General features: G+C 40.1%; 1 protein-coding gene across 1 annotated transcript; it reads right to left on the bottom strand.

Moving 5' to 3' along the window:
- Nucleotides 1–2,168: 2,168 nt before the first annotated feature.
- On the bottom strand, nucleotides 2,169–7,402 carry LOC140183302 (uncharacterized). Its single transcript, XM_072231421.1, has 3 exons — nucleotides 4,753–7,402; nucleotides 2,850–4,645; nucleotides 2,169–2,486 (listed from the first exon to the last, which is right to left on the bottom strand). Exons 1-3 carry the CDS (start codon nucleotides 7,400–7,402, stop codon nucleotides 2,169–2,171), a joined length of 4,764 nt encoding a protein of 1,587 aa, XP_072087522.1.
- Nucleotides 7,403–18,687: the final 11,285 nt, after the last annotated feature.

Here is an 18,687-nt window from a genome sequence, read left to right on the forward strand (position 1 = left end):
TTGGTTCTATAAATCCATGTTTACCCAAGTCGGGGTTCGTATTCCATTTTCCGCCTTTCAGATGGCGCTTCTAGGTCGGGTTTCTGTGGCGCCGTCGCAGTTGCATCCGAACAGCTGGGCTTCGATTCGCTGTTTCGAGATGGTTTGTGAATACCTTGAGCTACCGGTGTCTGTAGATGTCTTTCTTTTCTTTTTCAATCTTACAAATCCTTCGAAGGAGGGGAAACATAAGAAGGGGTTCATGTCCTTCCGGTCTGCCCAAGGTCGGACGATTTTTGGTTTGTTTGAGGACTCCTATCATGGATTTAAGGATAAATATTTCAAGGTCCGCCCTGTCAAAGGTCGTCATCCCTTTTGGTTGTCGTTGGAGGGGGCACGCCTTATCCCGACCTATTGGAGCTTCGGGGCAGGGTCCAATGCCTTCGTTAAAGTAATCTATAAGAGCATGTCTGCGGTGGATAGAAAGATTGCCGACGTGTTGATGGCAATCTTTGGGAGGAATCATGTGAATCCTCACCTCCTCATGGGTGATCGGGAAGCCGGTCGCAATTATATTTGTGAGAAGCCTTTGCTTGTCTTGTGTCAGCTTCTTGCTTTCCTTAATAACTTATTGTCACTAACCGCCTTCTTTTTCTTTTTACAGTGGGAATGTCGGCCGAGATAACGGGTCTCCCTAACTTGTTCCAAACCTTCCTGTGTGCAAGTGACGACGAGGGAGGTAATGAGAAATCTGCTGCTGAGAAATCTGCCGTTCCCCTTGAGGACAAGGCCGCTTCCGAGCAAGGGGCTGAGGTCGGCGAGACCGGCACCTCAGCTCAAGGTGTCTCGATCGAAGGTGACAAGGCGGTTCATGTTTCCCCCTTCCGTGAGGTGATCGGCACTGGGGGTTCGACATCTAACCCGGATGCCGACGACGAGGTGGAAGAAGTTCCTAGCCTCAAGAGGAAAAGAAAGACGTCGTCCAGTCCTGAGGGGGTTCTTACTGTCATGGAGAGGAATTTTGATGCCGGGAACTTCATAGATTCCCAGCTGATTCCTGGTACTGAAGAGCATTTTCATGAGTCATCCCTTGCCGGGCAGGCGAGGTGGATGTACCGTACCCTTTTACGCGGCGCAGTGATAGCTCGAAAGGCCGAGTTCGAACTGTTTGGGATGGAGTCCCTTCGTAAAAGGTTGGAATCTGCTGGGAAGGCTAACAACGAGCTTAAAAGTGAAGTTGAGACTCTCCGGGAGCAGCTGACCCAATCAAATGAGAAGCTTGATGCTGCCGAGAAGAAAGCTACTGCTGCCGAGAAGAAGCCCACTACCGCCGAGAAGAAGTTGGAAGAGTCGAACGCCACGGTTTCACGTCTTGTCGAGCGCAAAATGGCTTTAGAGATTCAGGTCGGCATGGCACAAAAACGGGTGGCCGAGATCGAGAAGGAGAAGCAAGTTGTGGAGGCTGAACTGGCGACCTTAAAAACGAAGTATAAAGACGTCGTGAAGCAGGGGAAGGGTGCGATCCTGGCGACCGAGGAGACCCTTAAAGCTCAGGTCAAAATTGTTGCCCCCGCTTTCGACACGTCGGCGATTGGCGTTTTCAAAGTGATCAAAGATGGCAAGATTGTTGACGTTCCTAAGAAATGAATATTATTTCCCTGTGTAAAACTTTTTGGTTTAGCCGTTTCGTTTTGGCTTTTGTGAACAATTGACTTTTTTGGTCGTTTGTCCGCTTTACCGTAGTTAATACTTTCTTATTCGCCTGGTCGTGTTATCGTTTCTATTAACCGTTATTGGTTTATAGCTGTCGTTTATATTATCGGGTCGTGGCTTTTTAGTGTAACCATTTGCTATTGCGGCAGTTGATGGGCTCCCGGGGTGATCAGTCCCGGGGCCGCGCGTCGTTGTCGAGTTGTAATGAATTCGCTTGCGGAGCGGGTTGTCTAGAAAAGGTGAACAAAACAAAAGAGAGAGAATTTGCACAAGTATATCTTATTCGGTAATCGCATAAAAGGCCCATAGGCCATAACTAGTACAAATGTGCGAATTAACTACTTAGCTCGATTGGTCGGCACGTCGCCTCATCTGCTAGGAGTAGAATCTTCTCAAGTTGTTCACGTTCCATGTTCTCGGGACTTCCTTACCATCGAGCCTTTCTAACTTGAAAGTGCCTTTACCCATCACTTTTTTTATTCTATAGGGGCCTTCCCAGTTTGCCGCCAGCTTGCCTGCTCCTGGGTCGGTGGACTGATGTCGTTACGCCTTAGGACGAGATCGTTCGGCTCGAATTCCCTTTTGAGCACTTTGGTGTTGTAGCGTAGGGCCATTCTTTGTTTCAGCGCCGTCTCCGTCAAATGGGCCATTTCTCTGGCTTCGTCTATTAGGTCTTTCTCCACGGCTTCCTCTACTCCTTTCAAAAGTAGCCGGGGGCTCGGTTCCCCAATTTCCACGGGTATCACCGCGTCTAATCCGTATGTTAGTCGGAAAGGAGTTTCCTTGGTGGAGGACTGTTCAGTTGTTCAGTAAGACCAGAGCACCCAGGCTAGCTCGTCGGCCCAAGCACCCTTTTTGTTATCCAATCGCTTCTTGAGTCCTAGCAGGATGATCTTGTTCGCGGACTCCACTTGTCCGTTTGTTTGGGGGTGCTCTACCGAGGAGAACTTCTGTCTTATGCCCAGGCCGGTGAGGAAATCTGTGAACTTCTTGTCGGTGAATTGTGTGCACTGTTGTCCGAGATGACAACTTCTGGAATCTCGAATCGCGTTATCACCTGCCTCCACATGAATTTCCTGCAATTGGATGAGGATATGCTGGCCAGCGGCTCGGCCTCTATCCATTTGGTGTAGTAGTCGATGGCGACTATGAGGTACTTGACTTGCCCGGGACCGACTGGGAATGGCCCCAAGAGATCGACTCCCCATTGCGAGAATGGTCGGGAGGACGTTAACAGGCTTAACTCGGAGGCCGGCGCCCTGTGGAAATTGGCGTTCTCTTGACACTTGACACATTTTTTTGATGAACTCCTTGGAGTCTGCCATCATTGACGGCCAATAGTATCCGGCTCGAATTAGTTTTCTTGCTAGGGCTTTACCTCCTATGTGGTGTCCGCAGCAGCCTTCATGGACTTCCCTGAGGACGTAGTCCGTTTGGTCGGGGTGTAAGCACTTCAGTAGGGGCTGGTTGAACCCTTTCTTGAATAGCTGTCCTTGAATGACTGCATATTTAGCTGTTTCCCTTCTCAGTTTCACGGCGTCCTTTTCATCGTCAGGGAGTTTGCCATTTTCTAAGAAGCTGGTGATGGGGTCTAGCCATGAAGAGCCCAGCCTTGCCAAATGCAAGGTGACCGCCGGTTCCCTCGTCATACCTTGGATGAGAGACCGGTTGCCTTCTCCCGGTTTGGTGCTGGCCAGTTTTGATAGGAGGTCTGCCCGTGTGTTCCTTTCTCTTGGCATGTGGTGGACTGTGACCTCCTCAAATTTTTGGCTTAAGTTCTTGACTTTTTCCAAGTACTTTTGTAATAACGAGTCTTTGGCTTGATAGCTCCCGTTTACCTGGGAGGTGACGACCTGGGAATCACTGCATATTTCCAACCTTGTTGCTCCGACTTCCGCTGCTAGGGTTAAGCCCCCTATAAGAGCTTCGTATTCTGCCTGGTTGTTCGAAATGGGGAATTCGAACCTAATCGACTGCTCGTATACGACTCCAACCGGGCTTTCCAGGATGATCCCGGCGCCCCCAGACGTCTGGTTGGAGGCTCCGTCCACGTGGAGCTTCCACCGTGTGCTCGTTTCTCCGGTCGGATCCCCCGTTACTTCTACTAGAAAATCTGCCATCGCTTGCGCCTTGATGGCTTGCCGGGGCTCGTATCGTATGTCGTATTGGGAAAGTTCAATGGACCAAGTCATCATCCTTCTCGCCAAGTCAGGTTTTTGAAGTACTTGCCGGATTCCCTGGTCCGTTCTTACGACAACTTGGTAACCTTGGAAGTATTGCTTTAACCTCCGTGAGGAGGTCAAGAGTGCTAGAGCTAGCTTTTCCAATTTGCTGTACCTTAATTCTGCCCCTTGCAGGGCTCTGCTTACGAAATAGACTGGTTGTTGAGCCCTCTCTTCTTCTCGCACCAAAACTGCGGCCAGGGCTTCTCCTGTTATGGCGAGGTACAGGTATAATGGCTCCCCGTCCTTCGGCTTCCCGAGAACCGGGGGTGCCGCCAGAATTTCCTTGAAGTGCCGAAAGGCTTCTTCGCATGCGGGTGTCCACTCGAACGCTATCCCTTTCTTCATGAGGTTAAAGAACGGTAAGGCCTTTGTTGCCGATGCACCGAGAAACTGGGATAATGAGGTCAGCCGCCCTGCCAACCTTTGGACGTCCTTGATACAACCCGGGCTCTTCATCTGTAGTATCGCTTGGCATTTCTCCGGGTTGGCTTCTACCCCTCTCTGAGTTATCATGAATCCCAGGAATTTTCCAGCTTCCACAGCGAAGGCACATTTGAGGGGATTCAGCCTCATGCCATGTTGTCGGAGAGACGCGAATACATTTGCCAGATCATTCAAGAGGTCGTCGGGTCGCGTTGTTTTCGCGAGGATGTCGTCCACATAGACTTCAACTGTCTTGCCTATGAGGTCGTGGAATATCCTGTTCATTAACCTTTGGTATGTTGCCCCTGCATTTTTTAGGCCGAATGGCATCACCTTATAGCAGAAGGTTCCCCCGGCGTTATGAACGCCGTCTTGTCTTCGTCTGGACGGTGCATCGGTATCTGGTTGTAACCGGAGTAGGCATCCATGAAGCTTAGATAACGGTAGCCCGCCGCAGCATCGACGAGTGCGTCTATGTTTGGGAGGGGGAAGCAATCCTTAGGGCATGCTTTGTTAAGGTCAGAGTAGTCTACGCACATTCTCCACTTGCCGTTGTGCTTTTTCACTAGAACTACATTCGAGAACCACGTCGAGTAGTCTACTTCTCGTATAAAACCTGCTTCTAGGAGGCTGGCCGTCTGCCTGGCCACCTCCTCTGTCCTCTCCGTCGACATCTTTCTCCTCCGTTGGGCTATCGGGCGTGCTTCCGGCTTGACGGCCAGATGGTGCGACATAATTTTTGGGTCTATGCCCGGCATGTCGGCCGGTGTCCAGGCGAACAAATCCCTATTAGCCCTTATCATTTCGATCAAGGGCTCCTTCAACTCATGCGGGAGGTTCTTGTTGATGAACGTGAATTTTTCCTCTGTGTCACCGATCATGAATTTTTCCAGGTCCCCTTCTGGTTCCGGTCTGGGTTTGTCGTCTACTCTGGCATCCAGGTCGGCTAGGAACACGCCGGACGCCTCTTTGGATTTCTTCCTACGAGAGAGGCTGGCATTGTCGCAAGCGACTGCCGTCTCAAGGTCTCCTCTTATGGACCCTATAGATCCGTCATCGGTAACGAACTTCATGACTAGCAGCTTCGTGTTGATTATCGCTTCAACATCGTTAATCGTCTTCCTTCCCAAGATGATATTATAGGAGGTGGAATCTCGGAGGATCACGAACTCGGCCATCGCCGATCTTCGGCCTTGAGTCTGTCCCACCGAGATCGGCAGGGATATTACTCCATCCGGTTTGATGAAGTGGTCGCCCAATCCAATGACCCCGTGCTGGTGAGTCATCAGATCGGCGTCCCTTAGTCCTAGTGCATCAAATACATTGCGGAATATGATGTTCGAGTCGGCCCCTGTGTCGACAAGGATGCGTTTGACGAGATCGGTTCCCACTCTGGCCGTAATGACCATGTGTGGGTTTTTCGGGGTGTCGTCGAACCATTGGTCTTCTGGGCCGAAAGAAATGGATGGAGGCTTCTTAGAGTTTCGCACCAACGAGGAGGAGACCGCCAAGACCTTAGCATCTTTCTTGTGCGCCGATCGGGATCTTGGCACGGCGTTTTTGGCCGTCACCACGTTTATCACAGTGAGGTCGTGATCTCTGTCTTCTGGCTCTTGTCGCCGCTTTGCCGAACGGGTTTTGCCTTCTTCGTCTTGGTCGCGATAACGCCTCCTCGGCTCCCTGATAAGATGGGAGAATGCTGCTAGCTTACCTTCCCTTATCGCTTGTTCTAGTGCATCCTTCAGGTTAAAGCAGTCCTGTGTTTGGTGGCCGTAGCCTTTGTGGTAGTCACAATAGAGGTTCTTGTTTCCTCCCGTGCGGTCCTTGAGTGGTCGGGGCTTCAGCAGGATTCCTTTCTCGGCTATTTGTTGATAAACTTCCACGATGGGAAGAGTGAGCGGAGTGTAGTTGGTGAATTTCCCGACCCGGGGGAACGGCCTTGGTGCCTTGCTTGGCGCCTCTTCCCTGGTTTGTTCCTTTAATCTTTCTCCGTTACCTTGTTGCCGAGGTTGGCTGTAGCCGGACTGCCGTTTATTGGCAGCCACGACTCGGCTGACTTCCTCGTCGTTTATATACTTTTTGGCTACCGTTTGGATCTCGTGCATCTTCCAAACTGGTTTCGTGGTAAGGTGTTTTCGAAAGTTCTTGTTGAGGAGGCCGTTCGTCAGGCAAAGGCTGGCCACCGAATCGGTTAGGCCGTCGATTTCCAAGCATTCGTTGTTGAACCGATCCAGGTACTTTCTGGTCGGCTCTCCCTGTCTCTGGATTATCCCCAGAAGGTTGATCGGGTGCTTTGCCTTTGCTATTCGTGTTGTAAACTGGGCCAGGAATGCATGACTGATGTCCGAGAAACCGTAGATGGATCCCTGCGGGAGGCCGTTAAACCACCTGATCGCGGGTCCCGCTAGGGTTACCGGGAAGGCTCGGCACCTCACCTCGTCCCCTACTCCCTCTAGATTCATCCTTGCTTCGAAGGCCGTGAGGTGTTCTAGAGGGTCTTGAGTTCCATCGTACCTCATGTCCGTTGGTTTGTCGAAGTGTTTCGGCAACCAGACTTCGAGGATGGATCGGTGGAATGGGGTGACGCCCATTATCACAGGTTGTCGTGTCCTCCTGGACCTCCCTTCCCCGTCTTCGCGATCTCGTGCCGTGCGGCGCGTTTCCCTGCCTCGGGAGTAGATGATCGTGTCATTTCGTCTTATCGGGATCGGGGACTCTTCACGGGTGCTCTCCGCTTCCGTTCGGGATGCGGAGGTGCGTCGCAGACGGCTTCGGTGGGAGTCTCTCTCTTGGCTTTCAGGAGATGGGGTGTAGCTGGGATCGGTGGTTCGTCCGTCACGCTCTTGGTCGGCCAGTTGTCGCTCCAGATTCTGGACCCTGTGACGTAGCTCCTGCATTATTATGGCGCTGTCTCCGCCCGTTCCCACGAAGGGTCGCGTCCTCGTGTGCTGCTCAGTGTGTTGTCGGGGGGACCTTCGCCATCCTCTTAGTGAGGCGACAGAGGCCGCCCCTTCCGCTCCGGCTCCTCGGCCTTGGTCTCCGGGACCCGGCACAACGTCCATTAAGGCAATCTCCACAGACGGTGCCAATGTTCGGCTGTCAGTTGCCGGACAGGTCGGGTGGTTGTTGGAGGGGGTCAGAATGCCTCAATCGCGGTCGTACTGGGTTCAGATTCGCCGTGTAACCGAGCTCTCGTTGTGACGGGAAAGAGGGGGTGCCACCTGCAAAGACACTCCGACGCCCTAGTCAGTTAGTGTGCAGGCGGGAAAAATGATAGGTGGAGAAGGTGACGTACCTTGGGGGAAGGGCAGGTCCTTCCCCATTTATACCGTGTCAGAGGTGGGCCCTTCAAGGACAGGCCCACCTTCCTCGAAGCTTCCTCACAGCTATAGTGGAGAGCTGTCAGGGACGCGTGTCCGGGTCGCACAGTGAATCGTATGTGCCCAACCGTTCGGGTCGGGTCATCTCTGGGTCGAGTTGACCCGCAAATGGCCTGGGTCAGGCCGTAACAGAAACAATGAATATTAAAAAAAATTATGAGCATATATAGAATTTAAAAGCCTCTCCAAACTATATGAGTGAAAAGAAATAGTAAATTGAATAATACTTACCACTACAACAAGCACGAAATTTAGCGATGATTTTTTTAAGAATTTACAACCATTTTAAATCACTGCAAAATAAATTACTAGCATTTAGGTGATTATCGTCCTTTAAAGTGTGGAAAACGGATTTGCCACGATTTCTAATAACTGCTAACATAACCGATATTATATCAGAAATTAAAGATAATTATTGTGATAAAATCTGATGTGGATGTTCATTTCCAATAAAACTTAATTTATCAAGGATGACTTTATTTATTGTAATTTGAAAAAATGTCATTATATGTACATATAAATAGAGGCTTAAGCCTCTGAATAAAAATACACAACAATAATAATTTTTTCCTTTTTTTTAAGGAGCAATATTTCTCTCTCACTTTAATATACATATCTCTCTCTCTCACTTTATAAATATATGCATACCTTACAACATATAATATTAGTAAATTATTATAGTAAAATAAGAGCATATTTATACTTCTCTATTCTATATTTATTTCGCTTCCTTATTTATTTTACAACACGTTATTAGCTCTGATCAAATTTTTAGAAAGACTCAAGTAACAAATTTTCATTATGTCGAAACTCTCTCATCTTGAATTCAATGCTCTTGATATATCTGGAAACAACTATTTATCATGGATACTAGATGCTGAAATCCATCTTGATTCAATGGATCGTGGAGATACCATTAAGACTGAAAATAATACATCCCAGAAGGATAAAGGCAAAGCCATAATTTTTCTTCGTCGTCATCTTGACGAATGATTGAAAAATGAATATCTCACATTAAAAGATCCTGCAGATCTTTGGAAAGACCTTGAAGAAAGGTACAATCATAAAAAAATGGTGATACTTCCTCAAGCCTGATATGAATGGACGCACTTGCGTCTACAGGATTTTAAATCCATAAATTAATATAATTCTGCAATGTTTCGAATCACCTCACAAATAAGATTTTGTGGGAAAAAGATAACTGATAATGATATGTTAGAGAAAACTTTCTCAACCTTCCATGCCTCAAATGTGCTCCTGCAGCAGCAGTATCGTGAAAAATGATTTAAAAAAATATTTTAAGCTAATTTCTTGCCTTCTTGTTGCTGAACGCAACAATGAGTTGCTCTTAAAGAATCACGAAGCGCGCCCAGCTGGCGCCGCCCCATTTTCTTAAGTAAATACGGCAAATCATTACCTCAGAAGAGGTAAATGGCAAGGATTTAATAACAAGAAAATTATAAAAGGAAAAGGAATTATGTTCAAATGAGAGGATCTCACCAGAAGTGGGAGAAAGAAAGAAATATTGGGCAAAATAAATCAACAGAGGATAAGTGTTTCCGTTGTGGTGGAAAGGGCCATTGGTCACGTACCTACCGTACCCCAAGGCACCTAGTCGATCTTTACCAGGCATCTTTGAAAAAGGATGACAAAGGAAAGGAAACAAATTTTGTTTCAAATGATGCTGAAAATTCCACTACTCATTATGATGTATCTGATTTCTTTAAGGATTCTGAAAGAAATATTGGTCATTTGATCAATGATAGAATAGTTTAATATGTGGAATTGTTAAGTATCTATATAAATAAATAATGTAAAGAACTTATTGTTATTTTTTTTCTATGTATTTAAGTTTCAAATGTGATGTATATAAATAATGAAATATTAATGTTTATGCTTTGAAATCATTAAATGTGTCCAGTTTTAAATAATAATAATAATAATAATGATAATAATAATAAAATTTTAGTATATGACATTATGTACAGTTTTTCTTAAAAAAATAATTCTAATCAAGAATTCAATTTGACTGTGCATGTATTACTACTCATTTTATTATTTGTCTTTGAAGAAAATGGTAAGGATATATAATGAAGATGTATGCCTTGTGGATAGTGCAAGTTCACACACCATTCTCAAAAGTGATATATATTTTACCCATCTTGTGCTAACAGAAGACTATGTTAATACTATTATTCGCTCAGGAAATGTGATTGAAGGCTCCAGAAGAGCTATAATTTTGTTTTCTGGAGGAACAAAATTCATAATAAATAATGCACTATTATCTACTAAGTCTTTAAGAAACTTGTTGAGCTTTAAAGATATTCGCCGAAATGGATATCATATTGAGACTATGAATGAGAAAAATCATGAGTACTTATGTATCATCACTCATGATTCAAATAAAAAGGTTATATTAGAAAAGTTGTCCTCACTTTCATCTGGGTTATATTATATCAAGATTAGTGCAATTGAATCACAGGCCACTGTAAACCAGAAGTTTACTAGGCCAAATAAATTCCTAACTTGGCACAACTGATTGGGTCATCCGGGAACAACCATGATGCGGAAAATTTTGAAAACTCCCATGCACATTCACTAAAGAACCAGAAGATTCTTAAATCTAGTGAATTTCGTTGTGCTGCATGTTCTCAAGGGAAGTTAATTTTAAGGCTATCACCAGTAAAGATTGGATTTGAGTCCCCTGAATTCCTAGAAAGGATTCAAGGCGATATATGTGGAGCTATTCATCCACCATGTTGATCTTTTAGATATTTTATGGTCCTAATAGACGCATCTTCGAGATGGTCACATGTGTGCTTATTGTCTTCTCGCAACCTGACGTTTGCAAGATTATTTTCTCAAATTATTCGATTAAAAGCACAATTTTCAGAAAATCCAATCAAAGTAATTTGTCTTGATAATGCTGGTGAATTTACTTCCCAAGCCTTTGATGCTTATTGTTATATGGCTAATGAAATAAGTGTTGAACATCCAGTAGCTCATATTCACACACAAAATAGGTTAGCAGAATCACTTATTAAACACCTCCAATTAATTTCTAGACCCCTTACTTATGAGAACTAATCTCCCAACCTCGGTCTGGGGGCATACTATTTTACATGCCGCAACACTTATTCGTTTGAGGCCAACGAGTTACCATCAGTTCTCTCCTATGCAATTAGCTTTTGGTCAGCAGCCAAATATTTTCCATTTAAGAATATTCGGGTGTGCGATATATGTTCCCATTGCACCACCTAATTGCACCAAAATGGGACCCCAAAGAAAATTGGGATATATATTGGATATGATTCTCCCTCTATAGTGATGTATCTTGAGATACAAATATGAGATGTATTTAAAGCCTGATTTGCTAATTGTCATTTTGATCAATCAAAATTCCAATATTAGGGAGGAGAGAATAAGCTTCCTGAAAAGGAACTTAATTGGAATGCATCATCTTTGATGCATTTAGATCCTCGATCAGGGAAATGTGAACTAGAAGTTCAAAAGATTATACATTTGCAAAGAATAGCAAATGAATTGCCTGATGCATTTTCCGATACAAAGAGGATAACCAAGTCGTATATACCAGCAAAAAATGCCCCAATTCGAATTGATGTCCTAGTTGGACAAATTGCCACAGAAGCAAATACACGCCAGAAGCGTGGCAGGCATGTCGATTCCAAAGACAAAAATTCTCGAAAGAGAAAAGAGGTAAATAATATTCCTGTTCGAAATGACATAGCAAAGACACCTGTAGTTGTCCAAATTTATGATATAATTTTAACGCCAGAAGACGTTCAGGTACCTGAAAATTCTGAAAATGATGAGATCTCGATAAATTATGTCTTTACAGGAGAAAAGTGAGATGGAAATAAGACAATTGTCAATGAAATATTTGCGTATAATGAGGCTTTAAACATCATGCATGAAAATAAGGATCTTGAGACAGGATCAGTCGAAGAATGTCGACAAAGAAATGATTGACCAAAATGGGAAGAAGCCATGAAGGCTGAATTAGACTCACTTGCAAAACGTGAAGTCTTTGGACCTGTAGTCCATACACCAGAAGATGTAAAACCTATTGGATATCGATGGGTATTTGTGAGAAAACGAAATGAGAAAAATGAAGTTGTACGCTACAAAGCTCGACTTGTAGCACAAGATTTTTCACAGAGGCTCGATATAGATTATAAAGAAACATATTCCCATGTAATAGATGCGATAACATTGCATTTTTTTGGTCAATTTATCTGCATATCATAAACTGTATATGCATTTAATAGATGTGGTAACAGCCTATTTATACGGCTCATTAGATCGGAATATCTATATGAAAGTCTTTGAAGGACTAAAGATATCTAAACCATCCAATGAATATTCGCAAGGGTTATACTCAGTAAAATTATAAAGATCTTTATATGGTCTAAAGCAATCTGGACGAATGTGGTATAATCGTCTTACTGAGTATCTGGCCAAAAATGGATTCAAGAATGATGATATCTGTCCATGTGTTTTCATAAAAAAATCTGTATCTGGGTTCATTATAATTGCTGTGTACGTTAATGATTTAAATATCATTAAAACTCCTGAAGAGATTCCAACAATTATAAAAACTCTAAAAGAAGAGTTTGAGATGAAAGATATTGAAAAGACTAAATTTTGTCTCGACCTGCAGATCGAGCATACAAAAAATGGGATCTTTATTCATCAAGCGACCTACATAGAAAAGATCTTGAAGAGAATTTATAAGGATAAGTCACATCCATTAAGTACCCTAATGATCGTAAGGTCTTTGGATGTGGAAAAGGATCAATTCTATCCTAAAGAAGAAAATGAAGATATCCTTAGTCCTGAAGTACCATATCTTAGTGCCATTGGAGTGCTAATGTATATTGCTAATAATACACAACCCGATATATCATTTGCTGTGAATTTACTAGCAAGATATAGTTCCTCTCCAACCAGAAGACATTGGAGTGGAGTCAAACAAATCTTTCGATATCTTTATGGAATGGTTGATATGGGATTGTTTTATCCCTATGGATCCAAGTCACAATTAGTTGGCTATGCAGATGCTGGATACTTGTCTGATCCACATAAAGGAAGATCTCAAACAGGATACCTATTCACATATGGTGGTACAGCTATATCATGGAGGTCAATGAAACAGACAATTACAGCAACATCCTCTAATTATGCTGAAATACTAGCAATACATGAAGCTAGTCGCGAGTATTTTTGGCTGAGGAGTTTGATCCAATATATTCTGTCATCATGTGGACTGATTGATCAGAAGATAGCTCCAACTGTCCTATTTGAAGATAATACAGCATGTATTGCTCAACTTAAAGGCGGATATATCCAAGGTGATAGAACAAAGCATATTTCTCCCAAATTCTTCTTCACTCATGATCTTCAAAATCAAGGGACAATTGATGTCCAACAAATCCGCTCAAGTGACAATCTAGCAGATTTATTTACAAAGTCACTCTCAAAATCCTCATTTGAAAGATTGGCACATGAAATTGGGATGCGCCGATTTCGAGACATTAACTGATGTCAACAAGAGGGGGAGACTGTACTCTTTTTTTCTTGGTCAGGTTTTTTTCTCATTGGATTTTTCTTGACAAGGTTTTTAATGAGACAGTCCCCATTACTAAAGGATATTGTACTCTTTTTTCTTTACTAAGATTTTTTTTCACTGAATTTTTCTTTAGTAAGGTTTTAACGAGACAATAATTTTAAATGGTCATCCAAAGAGGAGTGTTGTGATAAGATCTGATGTGGATGCCCATTTTCAATGAAGCTTAGTTTATCAAGGATGACTCAATTTATTGTAGTTTGAAAAGATGCCATCATGTGCACATATAGAGGATTAAACCTCTGAATAAAAATACACAATAATAATAATTTTTTCCTTTTTTTTTACGAGGTAATATTTCTCTCTCACTTTAATATACATATCTCTCTCTCACTTTATAAATATATACATACCTTACAACATATAATATTAGTAAATTATTATAATAAAATAAGAGCATATTTATACTTCTCTATTCTATATTTATTTCGCTTCCTTATTTATTTTACAATAATAATAATATCTACAACTGTAAAAATTCTCAAATTAAATAATTGTTATCAGTTAATATGAATTTTTTCAAAGAAAGTTGTTCTCACTAATTTTTACTCAATTTAAGAAGGAAAATTAAAGATGGAGAACAACATGTCGCCTAACAAAAGAACTTAGAAATTAAAAAAAATAGTATATTAATAAAAGAACTTGAAAAAAAATTAATTTTTAATTGAAAATATTCAATAACAAAAAAAGTTAGTCAAAAATAATTAATTTGTCTTATTTATTATTTATTAATTATTGCGATAATTAATAAATATTAAATAAAACAAATTCTTATTTTTTTTAAGTATTATCGTTTTTAATATATTAATTAAGTAGATTTTGGAGACAATTTTAAAAACCACCGCAATATGTATTGTCACGATGGAAAAAAGTTAAGTCTAGCCAATACACTACTGAAAACCTTCTTGCGGTGAAAACAAGAAAGACAAATTGGTTAACAATTCTATTAGCTAATCAATAAAGAGGCACTCAATTGCCGCTAACTAATATTTTTTTATTTTTTCTTTACAAAGAATCTGAATTTAAATGATCATGAGAAACATTTAAAATTAAATAAAAAAATTAAAATTTAAAAAATATCTAAAACTAAATAAAAACAAACATTTAAATTAAAATAATTATAAAAATAATATTCAAAATCTAATAAAAAGAAATATTTAAAATGTAATAAAAGGACATACATTTAAAACTTAACCAAAAAAAATATTTAAAATTATTTTAAAAAATTTAAAATTTAACAAAACGAAACATAAAAAGTATTGAAAAAAGAATATCTATAAACTAAAAAAAGAAACGTCTAGAACAATTAAAAAATTATTCAAAATCTAAAAAAAAGACATATATAAAAATATTAAAAAAATATAAAAAAGACACGTCCAGAACTTTGGAAAAAAAATTCAAAACAAATAAAAAGAATCATCCAAAACCTACAAGAAAAGAAAAAAATTGCCATTGTAAAAAGAATATCCAAAACTTAATAAAAAAATATTTAAAACGTCACAAAAAATATCCAAAACCTAAGAAAAATGAGATATCCAAAATCATTTTAAAAAATTTAAAATCTAACAAAAGGAAACATCTAAAATTATTGAAAACATAACATTCGAGGAATAAGAAAAAACATCTAAAACTATTAAAAAAATATTCAAAACAAAAAAAAATTCAAAACTAGTAAAAAAAATCATCCAAATAAAAAAAAGATCTTTCGTGAGGAGATGGAAGCGGAGGCCATTCTTGTATGAGAAGATGGAGAGAGTGGCCGCATCGTTTGGAAGGAAGCGTAGGTGTGTGGTATCGCAATAACCGATGACAGACCCGGAGGGGCCGGTGGCGTAGAAAGTGAGGGGAGGCGACGTTGCAGTACCGGAGGAGAGGGGAATCGCAATCGCGCTGTTCTTGGACAAGGAGATGTCACCGGTGAGAAGCGTTTGGAAGAGGAGGCATAGGTGGGCAGTGATGTGACGATTGGCAAAGAAGCAGGAAGGGCCAACGACATGGAGAGTGAGGGGGAGGTGATGTCGCTGCAATGGAAGAGAAGAAGATCGCGATCATAGAGCATTATGGGTTAGTTCGAATAGTAAGGAATGTATTTTTTGAGAGTGAAAAAATAATTTTTATGAATTCTAAAATCATGTTGTACTTTTTTTTTTTAATTTTTGAAATTAGGTTATGATTAGTTGAGTGTAGTTAGCTACCACTACAAGAAAAATGGTGAATACTATCAGATATAACGTTGAAAGTTAGCCGCAAATTTATCAGCAAATTTATTGACGGATTTGTTAATAAATTCGTCGAATAAAAAGATTACCATTAAATTTGATTTTTCGATGGTAAATTCGTTGGAAATAATTGGAGGAAAAACAAAAAAATGGCGCCGAAATTACTGTCAGATTTATCCACCGGTAATTCTTATTAGTATAACTATGCTTTGGTCACTTTTAAAGCGTTACCGTCGAACTACTTTTGCCAGTAAATCTATCGGTAATCTTGCCCTAAATTTGAACTGTGAACCCTCTCTCCCTTTATTTTCGAAATAGTCTCTCTCTCTCTCTCTCTCTCTCTCTCTCTCTCTCTCTTTCTAACCTTCCCTTCTCTTCTCTCTCTCTCTCTCTCCCGCTTTCTCTCCCCAAACCACATCCGGTAGCCCCTCCACCACTGTCGGCCACCACCAACTACGTCCAAAGACTACGTGAACTCGGGTAGGTACTCCTTGCGACACGTTAGTTGCTCTGTTGCCGCCATTTTTGTCGCTTCCGCCGATGCTGTCATTGTCGTTGCTCCCTTATTCGCCCACCTGCATTTCTCCTCCCTCCTCCAGGTAAGTTGCCCTCAGTAGGTAAGTTGCCCTCAGCTCTCTTCCTATTCCTTCCTTATTTTTACCTCATCATAAATAAAAAAACCTAACCCCTTTTTTGGACCATAACCCTATCTCGCTCCTTCTTCAGTGACTGTGGTCCGTAGTTCAGACGTTCTTGCCACCTCACATTCTCGCTGCCAGTCGTACTTAGTTTCTGTCACATCGCCATCCACTACTTTCTCTTTTCGTGATTCCTCCATCATTATGTTCTTGGTTCAGCTTTTATAGAGTGAATGAGTTCATTGACTTCACTTTTCATTGGACTTTTTCTGTTTTTATTCCATAAATTTTTGATATTGAAGTTTTTTAGTATTTCAATTTTAATTTTTGACGTAGATTTAGATAATTTGTTTTATTTGACGTAAGTAGTTATTATTGAGTTGTATCTAACTCTCGTTATGATTTTTAGTTTGTTTTTTATTCTTGGTTGAGATTTTTTGTTACGTTTTTATTTTGTAAGTTTGAGTTCAGAGAACAATATAAGAAAGAGCACCCAAATAACAAATCTGTTGTAGTTGTGAGTGTTTATTTATGTGGAATATTATTCTGTACTTGTTTTAAAGAATTTTTAATTAGTTTTCAAATTATTTTTAACATGTTTGAATTTTAACTTCTTTTGTTGTTGCAGCTTCAAAACAATTAGGTTAGCAAGGCTGGTGGTGGCAAGTAAAAATCAATTACTTGTTTTTAACTTATTTTATGATTGATGATTGTTTTTGTTGTTATTTTCATAAGTCTTCTCTTAGGTTGCGTCTATTTTTGAGAACAGGAAAAGACAAGATACTAAGAACAAGACATAAAGGACAGAGACACATAATTTAGTATTTTTGTATTCTATTTGGTGATAAAATAAAATAAATTATGAAAATATATTTTATTCTCATTTTTTTCATTCAAAAAATTTGAGAAGAAAAATATAATAATAAAAAATATAATTATAAAAATTAACAAGAATAATAAAAAAATAAAAAATAAGTTGTGTCTCTTGTTAGTGTCTCTCTGTTCTTTCTGTCAGGATAGACAAAAAATACACTAATTCAGTGTCTCTGTACATAATGTCTCTGTTTATGTCTCATCTGTCAAACACAATTTTGTATCTCAGTGTCTTGTCTCTGTAAAAAAATACATTCTTATTGGTTTATTGAAACTTAAAATTCAATCACACATTAATTATCTTCACTTTTACTTTCCCTATAATTTTGTGCTTATTCTTTGTTCATTTTCTCGATAGATTATGCCTATAATTAATATTCAATTGTTCATATCTTAATTCACAGAGTACGATAATACCAAACATTGATAGAGTGAACATTCTCTATAAGTTTTATAATCTATTTTTGGTACCCATTTTTTATACTTTTGAAATCTTAATACTTGAGAAAAAAATGAACAAATTTATATGTTGATTTGGCTAGTAATGGATAGAATTTTAATTTGGATTAAATTTACTAAGTCAACTATATAGGCCATTAAGAGTAATAAAATATGATATATGAATTATTTTATATTGAACATAAAAAAATTCTTAACTGGCTTTAATTTTTTTTATAAGTGTGCCAAAAATACTTTAAGACAAATTTCTAGTCATAATATATATATATATATATATATATATATATATATATATATATATATATATATATATATATATATATATATATACTTAATTTTTCTTTCTGTTTGTAGAATATGGGGTTATTGCCCTATAGTGTAGTTGGTTATTCTATTTTTTTCTTTTTGTACTTTAGTTTTATCTTTTTTTACTTGTTTGATTAATTGGTAATAGTTATATATGCTTTAGGAGGATGATGATGAATAAATTTATAAAAAAAAAAATAAAATTAGTTTACCGGAGATTTTTTGTCGGATAAATCTGTCGGTAATTATTAGTTTAGTTATTATTAGGAGTAAGTATTGTTTTGTTTCCTAACGTTGAGGGTCAGAATTGAAACCGTCCCTAATATAATTTTTTATTTAGAATTATCCTTAACGTTAGATTTCATTTTAAAATCGTTATTTCTAATAATTTTTTTTATAAATAACGAAGCTACCCTTTTTTTTATAAAATTGTCCTTTTTTATAAAAAAATTATAAAATTTAAAAAAAAAAGAAAAGACACGAGGGAGAGAAGAGAAAGGGAAAGGAGAAAGGACGCGCGGGGGGAGGGGGGAGGGGAGAGGGGGACGGCGCTAGCGAAACTTGGAGCTGCTGTCGCTGTCGCGAGCCAGGGAGAGAGCTTCTGCTTTTGCACCGGTGCTCCTCACCACCGCATTCTCGCTACTGCTCCTCGCCGCTGCACCTTACCGCTTCTGCTTCTTGCTTCGGTCTCTGTTTCTACTTCGTCTTTTGCTTCTTGATTCTGCCTCTGCTTTCTATTTTTGCTTGAGCTTTTGCTTTTATTTCTTCTGGGTCTGCATCTGTTTCTACTCTAATCTACTTTTGATTTGTTATTTTCTGATTTCA

This window comes from Arachis hypogaea, chromosome 3, assembly GCF_003086295.3.
Source record: "Arachis hypogaea cultivar Tifrunner chromosome 3, arahy.Tifrunner.gnm2.J5K5, whole genome shotgun sequence".
In the NCBI taxonomy this organism is placed as follows: domain Eukaryota; kingdom Viridiplantae; phylum Streptophyta; class Magnoliopsida; order Fabales; family Fabaceae; genus Arachis; species Arachis hypogaea.